Source organism: Thamnophis sirtalis, unplaced genomic scaffold, assembly GCF_051295495.1.
Source record: "Thamnophis sirtalis isolate CommonGarterSnake01/CBP01778 unplaced genomic scaffold, rThaSir2_p1.2 scaffold_8, whole genome shotgun sequence".
In the NCBI taxonomy this organism is placed as follows: Eukaryota; Metazoa; Chordata; class Lepidosauria; order Squamata; family Natricidae; genus Thamnophis; species Thamnophis sirtalis.
In genome coordinates, this window is record NW_028261388.1 from 59536763 (window position 1) to 59549375 (window position 12613).

Genomic DNA, 12613 nt, shown 5'->3' on the forward strand with positions numbered 1-12613 from the left:
AGCATCTTAAATATTACCTCATGTAATAATTAAGTCGGCTATATTTCTAGTGTTAGGCACTGTTTAAACATAAATTAATAATTTCTTTATGAAAGTGTACTTTCAGGTTATTTTTTTAGCACTATTTGCATCTACAAAAACTTATAATCGATTAGAACATTTTACACTCTTAAGTGCTGCAAGCTTGCTTGTAATGTTCTTTTTAATATACTCAAGCTCAAAATGAGCACAATTGATTGGACATTTAAATTAATGTTTAATATTTGTTTCCAAGTAGCACATATAGAAGTATAGTCTAAATATAGTGGGCATGAATTCTGAATACTTTGTATGAAACAAGTAAATTTACTACTATGATTTCTATTACTTGTGATTTACATTTTATTCTACCTTTGTGTTTGAAAGAATATGTATCTTTTAAAATATTTTTCTGCTCTTTTGTAGTTGTGTGATGAACTGTGCCCCACAGAACCCAAAAAACCAAAACAGTCTGGAGAAATGTGTGCATTCAATAAAGTTTTAGCTCATATTATAGCAATGTGTGATACAAATATGCCCTTTATAGGACTCCGCATGGAGGTAAGTAACAAATTGTATTTGCTGAATTGAAACAGTTAAAAAAAGGGATTGTCTTTAAAGTACCCAACTTAAAAAACAGGAAGAAATAAGACTGGCTTGTAATTTATTTTAAACCATAATATGATTTAACTGTTTTTGATGTAGTATAATATGAAATCGAAACTTGACAGTAAATCAGGCCATAGCAGCTTGATAAAACCAAAAAAAAAATATCTTTATCCAATATTACATGTGAAGAAGGTTGCAGCAGCAGCAGTTGTGACATGAGATGAGAGAACCCTTGACCTGCACTTCTTAAATATGCTGTCTATTGCTTTAAGCAAAGATTTAGGTTTTGATCAGAATTTGAAGTATTTAATCATAGACTAACAGTGTGTGTGTGTGAGAGAGAGAGAGAGACAGAAAGAGTAGATAATTGATTACAATATGATTGAAAAGGAGTCTAACTTCTGCCCAACCTTTATCAGAAGTTGCCATTGGAAACAGTTATGCTTTTTTTCCTGTGTAATAAAGTAATTTGCTGTATCTATAGATGTTATATTTTTGTTCTCATTTATTGCTGTATCTGTGTGTGTGTGTGTGTGCATACAGGAAAACCTTTTCCTGAGTCATAGGATTGAGAATTTGGGCCTTTGAATGGAGGAGTCACCAGTATTCCAAGCTATTGCTCAATTACTTCTCTCATAGGGGACCATTGAGAGAATGGGGAAGCGGGGGAGGGATTTCTTCTCAGCCTGTAGCCTGACCTAGTCTATTTTTTAACCGTCTTGGTGGTTTGTCCCTCCACACTGAATATGCCCATCACAATTCAATAACCACCGTCCCTTTTCAGTGTGCCTTTGTTTAGGTGGCCATCTGACTACATTAGCCTTCTTTGATGTAATATTGTCTTATATTGTAAATATTTTAGATGTTAAATGTTAGGTAACTATTTTATCCTACAGAGAATTAAATACAAAATTCAACATTGTTGTCCCATATATGCCTTGTTTCTGATTTTATGTGTTTTTAGTATGAGATTGATTAATGCAATGTAACAACTTGAAGCAATTGCTTCACTCATTTTATATGTAAAGAGATGACCTCTCCCTGGTTGGATTTTATTTCTTGCAGTAGTTACTACAAGCTGAAAGATTCATATATGTGACAAATGATACTATGCAGCTTGAATTTTAATTTTCTATGATAATACAAACTTAAATTTATTAAGTTTTTTTTTTTAAATTTCAGTTATCCAGTATGGAGATCCCACATCAAGGTGTCCAAGTTGAAGGAGATGGTTTCAGTCATGCTATTCGTTTATTAAAGTAAAAAAAATTAATGTAAAATTCCACTTATGCTTAGAATATTCTATATGGATCAAAAGGAAATTATATAATATTTCAAAGAATCATTTTTTTCATTATTTCCACATTAGTATTTATATTGTGAATTTGTTTTTATGATAATTGTACAGCAACTCCCCCTCCCATTTTAAGTATAAGAATATTGTTCTTTATTCCTGAGGAAAACAGAACATGCGTACAAGCGCTGGCATTTAGGTGTATATCTTCATGGAAAACATAGTTCTTAAGGAGTACGTATTATTCAAAGGTATTATTAAGCCTAATGACTTTCAGATTTTAACTGGCCATTTTGACCGACTTTCATTCTTATAAAAACACTTTACAGGAAAGCTAGTCTGAAGGTTTTCAAAGTCTTCCCAGAATCTGACTTTATTTTTAGTAGGTTGCAAATTTTATTGTATATTAAAAAAAAACAATCAGTTTGCATTAAATCTTCTAATTCTGGCCATACCTTATATATTAGTACTATTTAGTAAAGTCACAAATGCATTATTTAGATTGAAAAAACTAATTTGCATACTTGCATTTCTTAAATTGAATGCTTTCTTTCAGAGTTTGAAAGAATTAAATAAATCTCAGTGTATTGTTGTACCTTGAACTTCTTTCACAGAATCCCTCCATGTAAGGGTATTTGTGAGGAGACCCAGAAGACTCTGGATCGTTCTCTTCTTGATTGTACTTTCCGATTGCAAGGTAGAAATAATCGTACATGGGTGGCTGAACTGGTGTTTGCAAACTGCCCGCTTATCAGCACTTCTTCCAGGGAACAAGGTTAATTTCTCACTTGTTCTGCATATTTCCATTCCTCTTATACTTTTTGAGTATCAAATTGGCCTCTCCCTTTCATTTTGCAGGACCAACTCGTCATGTTTATCTGACATATGAAAATCAGTTGTCTGAACCAGTTGGTGGCCGAAAAGTAGTTGAGATGTTTCTAAATGACTGGAATAGCATTGCCCAATTATATGAATGTATGTTGGAGTTTGCTCGATCTTTGCCAGGTATATAATGTCTTGTATACATTATATAATTGTTTCATTCTTGTATTGATATAGAAAAGAAGCAGGCCGCTTTCTGTTGACCTATTGGCATATTTAGAATGAGAATGTCCTGTGGGCAGTCACACAGACTGGCCTTGAAGCAACTAATATATTCACAAAATGACTGCCAAAGGAGATGTAGTCAGTCACCAATCCTTGATTTTTCAAAGACAGCCTAGTACATTTTTAGCCCAGTGAAAATTTCTTTAACAGTCGTAAGTTACCTTGGTTGTTTTTATGAGAAGCAGATATGGACAAACTTCCAAACAAAGCACCACACTAAGGTGATTAATTGCTTTTATTTTCTGAGAATGCCTTTGAGGTCCTTGAGAGGTGTCCTTGAAAATAAAAAATTTTTTAGAAGCTGTTAGTTGTAGCAGGTGTTATCTCCTATTCATTCCTTTTCTGAATTTGGAAGCTAAGTGTGATGAAGCCTGGTTAATTCTGGAAAGGGACATGTCTGAGGTACAGGCTAGACCATGGGTATCAAACTCATGGCACCACATTACCATCAAATGATGTTTGGTGATGTTTTTTCCATTCATGGAGCTGGGGTGGGTGTGGCCTGCGCATGACATATCCACCAGTTTGACACCCCTAGGCTAGACTAAGAAAATGAAAATCTAAACAACTACTGTCCTGCTGACAAGAAAACTAAATTAATGTGCCTTTGAGTAATTGGGAATCTTACTGACCAGGTTGGGAATTATAACTTCTAGGAACTACTGCTTTGTTTTAAATTAAAAGAAACTAAATATCATTTAAAGGGCATCTACATTTTATTATTTTTCAGGAGTCATTCCATTCAGGCTTTCAGATAGGATGTTAACTGTTTTGATCACTACTGTTGAAAACCTGGGTCATTGTTTTACATGCTTAAAGTTTGAGATGGGATTATGCATTTCAGAAGCCAGATGTACAGCCTGGAAGTACATTTGACCTTCAGGTCTCAGTGAAATTAAATGTGGCAGTTCTGGTAAAGAACAATTTTGCATTATTATCCCAGCAGCAATACATTCTGACTTGATCAAATCAGATCAGATCAAGATTTGGTAATGGTTACCCACAGATTTGAGTACTGATTACGTACACTGTGGTCACTGTAGTGCACTCCACATGAGAAGTGCCTGGAGTTGTAATTGATGCAAAATGCAGCAGCCAAAACTGAGCTGAAAGATCTGCTCAAATTTTAAAATTGCTTACCAAGCACTATTTAATAAGTTGGTATTGACTTAAAGCCATAAATGGCATAGAACCTAACTATTTAAGAGCCCTCTTCTTCCTTTATGAAACTATTCAATTCTTAACAAATACAAAGATATTCCTGCTGTCAGAAGCCCTTCTTCTGGCATGTTCAAGAAGACTGTTTTTTCCTTTCCTACCAATCTGTGGCACATTTAGGGCATGCATTCAGCTCTCACTCTTTCACTGTTTAGAAATTTGTATACATGTATCTTTTTCACCAGGATTTTAATTACTGTTAAATAGTTTAGGAGCCTATTTAATTATTACTTTTAACCTGTATTTTTATTTTATTTTATTTGGTTTTTAAAAAAAGTTATTTTCCTTAAGTGATTATCAGATTAGAAAGACAGGATATGTCAACTAAAGTGAAGTGAGGAAAAAAGTTGCTGGATGCCAAAGAAAGTGTTCTTAGAAACATTACTTTCCAGGAGTTTAATACTTTTTCTCTTTTTAAATATATATATATATTGTCTCCCTTCCCCTTTATATTGTTAAGAAATACCAAGCCATCTAAATGTTTTCTCAGAAGTTCGGATCTATAATTATAGGAAACTAATTCTTTGTTACGGGACTACCAAGGGAAGTTCTGTAAGTATCTTTGATCTTTCTCTTAAAGCTATGTTAATATTGTATAGTTACTGTCTTTAAATATACTGTCTTATTTTAAACACAGTTATTAGGCTGCTACCATCCTTGCTAAGGGGTGTTCAGTATTATGGTCTTGTCTGTACTGGAATGGTAATTGTCTCTCCCCTGCCCTCCTTTAGCTTATCATTAGATATTTTCCCAAATTAACATTTGATGATAGCTAGCTATGTATGTTCGATTAGAATCTTGATTCTTCTGTACTGTATTTCCCTTAATAATAGTCTTAAGGTAAGGGGATTGTAAAGAAAAGATGTGAATTATGAATATATGAATAGTCAGAAAAGAAAGGACAAAAGTGGATAATAGTTTGTGTGTTTATGAATTAGGAATTCAGTCTCTACTCTCATTTTACATATTCTTTTCTATTAAGTTTATGCCACAAGTTATATTTTAATCAAATCAGAAAACTGCTGTGCAACAGACCAGATATAGCTTGCCATGCAAAGCATGGAAGGAAAGGAGTTTAGAGTTCATTCCTATAGTTCCATAATGACACTCCATAACTTCTGTGCTACCTAAGAACCTCTGATGCATTAGGGGTTGTACTGAATTCATATTTTACTGACAGAGAAATAAAGGTTATCTTTGTCGGTAAAATATAAATTCAACAAAAAATAGTTTGTCACAAAAGCGACTGCCTATGAAGGCTCCTGGATTGGGGCTAAAAGGCAAAAGCGGAAGCAGTAATCTCCATCCCATAGTTGGGTAGACCAAGTTGGCCTGACAGACTGGTCTCACCGGAAAAAACACATCAGTAGTTGTATTTTTCTGGCGTTTTCCAAAAATATGAATTGTTTAAAACCTTTTTTGTGTTAAAATAGTTAAATTTTCACTGAAGTATAGGAACTAGGCATTGACACATTTTGGGTACCCAGTGAATTCTTATTAATCAGGCAGCAAATATTATAACAAATTAGAGGTAGACTTACAGAAAAATAGAAATACAGATATTTTCTTGGCTTGGTTATATTCAGCTTTAAATAAACATAGAAATATTCATTTATTCTCAAACTTAAGCTAAAGAAGGGCATGGTGTCTATACGATACTCTTTATCTCCTATGTCTATGATGGTGAACCTATGGCACATGTGCCAGACATGGTACCAAAACCCCCTCTGTGAGGCCCGCTCCCTTCATGTTTCACTCAATCAATTCCAACTTCTTGCAAAAGAAAAAAATATCACAAAGTTGAAATTAATTGAGTGAACTTTTTCACTCGTGCGCTTCACAATGGAGGAGATTGGATCCCGTCTTACTGCTGAAGCCCATTATGAAGCAGAGCCACAATGCAACCCTATGTCGATTCAGCTCAGCAAAAAAAAAAAAAAAACAACAGTTTCTTTTCCTGCAGAGCTGCCGGTGTTGGGATACCCCTCCTTCCCCGCCGGCTGTTGTGGTCCGCTGGCAGCTTACGGAGCTGGCAGCAGAGTTGGACAGTGAGGAGGTTGGGGAGGAATATGGGCCAGTCCTGGAGTCTGGGGAAGGCTCTCACGAGGGCTCTTCGTCAGAGGCAGAGAGGAGGTCAGGGCCCTCTGGGAGTTATGTGCTGCCTCCAGAGTCTGACATCAGCGAGCCTGTTTCCAGTGCAAAGCTGCCAAAAGGCAAGAACAGTTAAGACAAAAGGGGCAACTCAAGAGTAAGGCTTGGAGTTGATTGGCCCCTCCCATAAGACATAAAAGAGGAACAAATGACATGAGCCTTTGCAGGAAGTAAATTTGTTCATTCTAATTGGTTTAATCTTTGAAGCTCTGTTTGACTCTGAGCTCCATTTGGCCTTGGTCTCTGGCAGCATTTCAAGAGAGATAAAGGTGGGCGCTTATCAGCATTTGCCTGAAAGACTGTTTGTGAATCATTATGGGCTGTGAATGAACATAATTCACAGCCATTTAAATAAAAAGAGGGGTTTGGGGACTAAGTGTGTGGTTTTTACTTTCTCCAAAGTTGGTGGAGACAGCGGTCATGCACGGGTTAACTCAGTCAGTAACCAATAGAACTGAGTCTACTAAAGTGATGTCATCGCCTCTGAGGAGCATGCTCCTGCTTTTTAAACTCAGTTCGATTGGAACTGGCTGTGCTAATCGCTCTCTCCTCAACTATTTCTTAAAAATTGGATAGTTTAATTGAATTTAATTGGATTTCTCAAAATTGCAAAGGAAATTAGTCTTTCTAATTGATTCTTGGGTCTGGGCTCCAGTAAGGTCTCTCAATAGACTTTGGGGCTGGAGAGTGCTTATCGCGCCTAATTGCAGGCTTGCCTGTGAAAGCCTCCGGGCTTCTGCGGCTTCATATTTCAGCAGAAGCAGCTGAAATAGTTAGGGAGGCTCCAATCTCCTCAGTGGGGAAATCCCAGTCCCCTGCTTTGCCGCCTGCACCGCTAATTGCCGCCGCCACCTCCAGGAGCCTCTGAACGCTGCGGGGAGCCTCATTACTGCCGCAGAGAGCCGCCCGCCACTGGACGACAATGCGACTGCCTTCCCTATCATCGCTCTGGCATTCTACACGTCTGCAGTTTCTTCCCTGGCTCCTCGGCCTCTCTGCGGGGCCTAAAACCCCCCACGCTCACGACGAGGCCTCAACTACCTCGTAGCACCGGCCCATAGGCTCTGTAGCCTCAGTGGCCGTTAATTTTGGCGCGAAGATCATCTGGTGGCCATTTTGAAAGGAATTGTGAGTACTGGCTATGGCCTCCTCTCCTCCTCTGGAGCCTCAACTACCTCCAGCTTCCTTGGCCCCTACCCCCATCGAACCCTCTGCTCCTCAGGGCCGCAGGCGCAGGCCTGCTCAGGGTGCCAACATAGAGCCCCCTCCCAGGGACCCCAGGCCTAATCAGGGGTGTGTGGAGGATCTATCTCTTCAGGAGGATGACAGGGCCCCTCAGGCCCTGACTAAGAAGGCCAGGTCTAAGACCAAAACGCTGAACCTCGCATATTCCAGGACCAAGGGCCTGTTCATTCCAGTGCCCCCCTTCCTGATTTTTCTTTGGATTCGAAGGATGACCTCTCCCCTGCTGCATCCATCTTGCAGCCCGAGGAGGCTAGGGGCACAGACGCTTTAGCCAACAGTGGGGACGATTCATATTGTGGCAGGAGCATCACTCCTGATGAGGATCCCCTCTACCAGGAAAATATTTCTCCCACTCCCCGCCGGCGCCGTTCTTACTCGCCGGGCCGAGGTGGCGCAGTGATTAAATGCAGCACTGCAGGCTACTTCAGCTGACTGCAGTTCAGCAGTTCGGCTGTTCAAATCTCACCAGCTCAGGGTTGACTCAGCCTTCCATCCTTCCGAGGTGAGTAAAATGAGGACCCGGATTGTTGGGGGCAATATGCTGACTATGTAAATCGCTTAGAGAGGGCTGAAAGCCCTATGAAGCGGTATATAAGTCTAACTGCTATTGCTATTGCTATTGATATGATCTCTGAGGCCATAGAATGTGGTATTACAGCCGGCCTTAAATACAGGTCTTCTAATTGTTCTGCTTCTCGCAGGTCTGCTTCTTCCTCTAGTTCCAGGCACAGGGATGGTGATCTCTCGGCTTCGTCTTCACATGAGCTACCTGGCACTTCCAATCAACCATCGGTCTTCGGAGAAGAGGAACACCCTGCAAGAGATCAGATCTCTCAAAGGATGAGGGCCTACCTCCTGACCCTCCTCCATTTGTTAGTTTGTTTAAACATGCAGTTTTTCGTTCTCTCCTTTTTAAGGCCAAAAAGATCGCAGGCATTCCCTCTCCAAAGGCACCTCAGAGTTCAGAAGCTGACAAGGCTGACACCACTGACCCACTCTTCATCCAGCCTACGGTGGAAGAGGAGATGATCCCATCACCACGGTTCTTCATAGACATTGTCCAGAATCAATGGGCTTCTCCAGGTACCGGAACCCTCCCCAATACCTCGGACAAGTGCCTGTATAATGTCACTCCAAGGCTTTGGAGGTAACTTCTATTGATTTGCCTATAATTGCCCTTTCCTCTCCCAACGCAGCTTCAGCAGCTCCGGAGGAAGCTGTGTGACCTGAGGACAAGAGAATAGAACAAACTCTGGTCAAGGGTCTCCAGGCCTGAGCTTGGACCGTTAGAGCGGGTACCTCAGCTTCCTTCTTTAGTCGCTTCGCTCTTCTGTGGCTGAGACAACTTCAGGCTCGCCTTCCGGCCAGGGATTCTAGGGCTCACAGGGACATTAACAAAATTAAGGCAGCCCTGGAATACAAAGCAGATGCTTCCTTGGACGTGGCCCGCTTTGCTTCCAAGTCCATTGCATCTTCCATCTCCACCCGCCGGCTTCTCTGGTTAAAACAGTAGCAGGCTGAACCGCGGGCCAAGTGGAGACTTGCCTCCTCCCCCTATTCTCCATCCCTTCTCTTTGGCCCTCCATTAGAATCCCTTCTGGTAGAGTCCAAGGATAAGAGGAAGGTTCTGCAACCAGCCACCAAAAAGCAGGAAGGTTGGAACCAATCTTTTTACCGCAGGCAGCCCTTTCGGAACCAGGACGGGAGTGCTTCCAACTCCCGTTCCCAAAGGCAGGCCCCTCCCAAACAGGCCCCCTCCTTCTCCAACAGATTAGGCAGGAACAAACAGAGATTCCAGCCCAGAAAGTCTTTCAGAGACAATTCCAATCATTCCTTTAAGAGGCAGAAGGGACTGCCTGTAGAATGTCCCAATAGGGGGTCATCTAGTGGCCTTTGCGGATCGTTGGGACGACATCATCAACGACGCGTGGGTCAGGTCCACAATCTGATTCGGCCTTCTCCTGGATTTGCGCTCCAGCCCTCCAAACCACTTTGTCTCGTGTCCGATCTCCAGGGACCCTTAAAAAAGGCTCCTGGTAGAGCAAGCCGTTCAACATCTACTCCAGATTCGGGCCATTCAACCTGTGCCTCCAGGTCAGGAAGGAGAAGGGTTTTATTCTCGTCTGTTTATCGTGCCAAAGTCTTCAGGATCTGGAGGGCAATCCTCAATCTAAAATTTTTAAATCAATTCATCAGATACAGGAGATTCAAGATGCACTCTCACCTATCAATTCTGGAGAGTGTTCGCAGATACGTTCTCCTCACATCAGTGGACCTTACGGAGGCTTACTTCCACGTGCCAATTCACAGGCAGAAAGGCGGTTTCTCCACTTTGTGTATGCGGGCCTCCACTTCCAATATCAGGCCCTCCCCTTCGGGCTATCCTCAGCCCCGAAGGTCTTTATAAAACTTTTGTCGGTTGTAGCAGCCCATCTGCGGGCCAGGCCCATTCGGATCTTCTGCTACCTGGACGACATCTTTTTGTTGTACAGGTCACGTATCCAGGCCCTCAGGGACCTCCAGGACACCCTTCAGGTATTAGAGGAAGTGGAGTTCTCCATCAGTCCGGAGAAGAGTCATTTCGTCCCCACTCCTCACCTGGTGCACCTAGGACCCCTCATAGATTCCTCCCAGGGCAAGATTTTCCTGTCTCAGGAATGCCAGAGCAGTCTCAGGGAGTTAGCCAAGGAGGTACAAAGGAGACAGCGGGTCCCTCTTCTTCAGCTGTCTCAACTGCTGGGGAAGATGATATCCTGCTTCTCCATCATCCCCTGGGCACAGCTTCACAGCCGCTGTCTCCAGTGGTTTCTTCTGCCATTCCAGAAGACCAGCAGTAGCTGTTCCCTAGTGAAGGTCAGCCTGACCCCAGAGGTCCTGCTATCCCTGGACTGGTGGATTTCCCCGGCCATAGCTCAGGGCTCTCTTTTCAGGGATCCCCCATGTCTCGTAGTGACTATGGACGCAAGCCTGACCGGTTGGGGGCCTCACCTAGAGGATCAGGCGGCTCAGGGACTTTGGTCCGACTCCAACCTTTCCCACAGTATGAATTGGCTAGAGCTGAGGGCCATCCATCTAGCCCTCCTTCATTTCCAGACCTCTCTTCAGAACTCACATGTGCTGGTCCGAATGGACAACACCATGGCCAAGGCGCATGTCAACCACCAGGGGGGACAAGAGCCGTTTCTCTCATGGAGTCTGCTTTTCGTCTAGGAACTTGGGCAGAAGCCAACCTTCTCTCCCTACACACCTAACACATCTCTGGTTCAGACAACACCACAGCAGACTGGTTGAGCCACACAACCATCGATCCTGCGGAGTGGAGCTTGAATCACCGGATATTTTGTCAACGGTCGTCCAGGTACAGGACTCCAATCCTGGATCTCTTCGCAACATCATCCAACAACCAGCTGCCCAGGTACCTGGCTCGATACACGACTCCAGGCGCAGAAGGGACGGATGCTCTCAGGTGTAGGTGGCCTCGCGGTTGCCTTCCCTCCCTTTCCCCTAATACAGAGGGTGATTCGGAAAGTGATAGAGGAAGAGGCCGAACTCATCTTAATCGCCCCCCCATTGGCCACGCCAGCCATGGTACGCGGACCTGATCAATCTATCAGTGGAATCTCAGTGGCTTCTGCCAAGGATCCTGTCCCTCCTTCATCAGGGCTCCATTCACCACCCTGACCTATGCTGGCTATGCCTAACCACTTGGAGGCTGAGTGGGCGGTTCTGAGGTTAGATAACCTTTCCGAGATTGTGATCCATACCGTTCAGGCCTCCCGCCGCCCAGCTACCAACAGGATATACGAATCTACATGGCAGACATTCATAGCGTGGTGCCTGGAGCGAGGGGAGGATCCTTGGAAGGCTGCAGTACCCCAGCTTCTAGAGTTTTTACAGCAGAGTCTTGATAAAGGACTATCTCCGAATATCTTGCAGCGGCAGGTATCGGCTCTCTCCTCAGTTCTCTCTCTTTGCCGGGATGAACCTCTCTCATTGCACCCTCATGTCCACAGATTCCTAAAGGGGCATCCAATCTCTGCCCTTCTGTCACACACCGGTTCTCCTCCTGGGATCTGACCAAGGTCCTCGACTTCCTTACGGAGCCGCCGTTTGAACCCCTCAGGTCAGCGACTTTGCATCACCTCACTCTCAAGATTGCCTTTCTGGTGGTAATAACAGTGGCATGGAGGGTGTCAGAACTGGCGGCTCTTTCCATCCGGGCCAACTTGTGTGTCTTCCACCCAGACCGTGTGGTCCTTCGCATCGACCCCACTTTTGTTCCGAAGGTGAATTCTGCATTCCATCGTTCTCTGGACCTTACCCTTCCAAATTTCTGCCCGGCTCCATTTCACAATCTGGAGCACAAGCTAGACGTCAGGCGTGCTCTTAAAACCTAGATCGCCAAGACAACTGTCTTCAGACGCAGCAAAGCCCTCTTCTCCTCTTTCCACCATACCAACAAAGGACTGAAAGCTTCTCCATCCATGATTGGACGATGGATCAGGTCTGCCGTTGCTCAAACTTACATCACGCATCATCTCCCTCCTTGTGTGATTCTTGTGTATTTTAATTACGTGTATTGTGTTTTATGTCCCCTTTTCCCCTTTTGAGTTGTTCGTCGCCCTGAGTCCCTCCCAGAGAAGGGCGGCATACAAATAAACTAATCTGAATCTGAATCTGAATCTGAATCTTCACCCAACATTACGACTCATTCTATGCGCAGCGCGGCCACATCAACGGCGTGTGCGTGGCAGGCCTCGATGGAGGAGATCTGTAAGGCAGCCACCTGGGTTACCCCTAATTCCTTTATAAGACATTACAAGGTAGATCGGTATGCATTGGCGGATGCAGCTTTTGGACGGCAAGTGCTCCAGCACGTCCTTCCGTCCTCCAGCTCCTAGGCCAGTCTCATGCCCTCCCAGGAACACACCAGCTTTGGTACGTCCCATGCATGACCGCTGTCTCCACCAA

The 12613-nt window shown here is 43.3% G+C and overlaps 1 protein-coding gene across 3 annotated transcripts in view; it reads left to right on the forward strand.

Annotated features, from left to right (window-relative positions):
- MED14 (mediator complex subunit 14) overlaps positions 1-12613 on the forward strand; it is a 174422-nt gene that overhangs the window by 86488 nt on the left and 75321 nt on the right. For all 3 annotated transcript variants that reach the window (XM_087721772.1, XM_087721773.1, XM_087721774.1), the window contains exons 15-19: positions 445-579; positions 1810-1886; positions 2536-2696; positions 2780-2926; positions 4707-4798. In XM_087721772.1, the coding sequence (XP_087577898.1) occupies positions 445-579; positions 1810-1886; positions 2536-2696; positions 2780-2926; positions 4707-4798 (612 nt within the window). The remainder of the gene's footprint in view (positions 1-444; positions 580-1809; positions 1887-2535; positions 2697-2779; positions 2927-4706; positions 4799-12613) is intronic.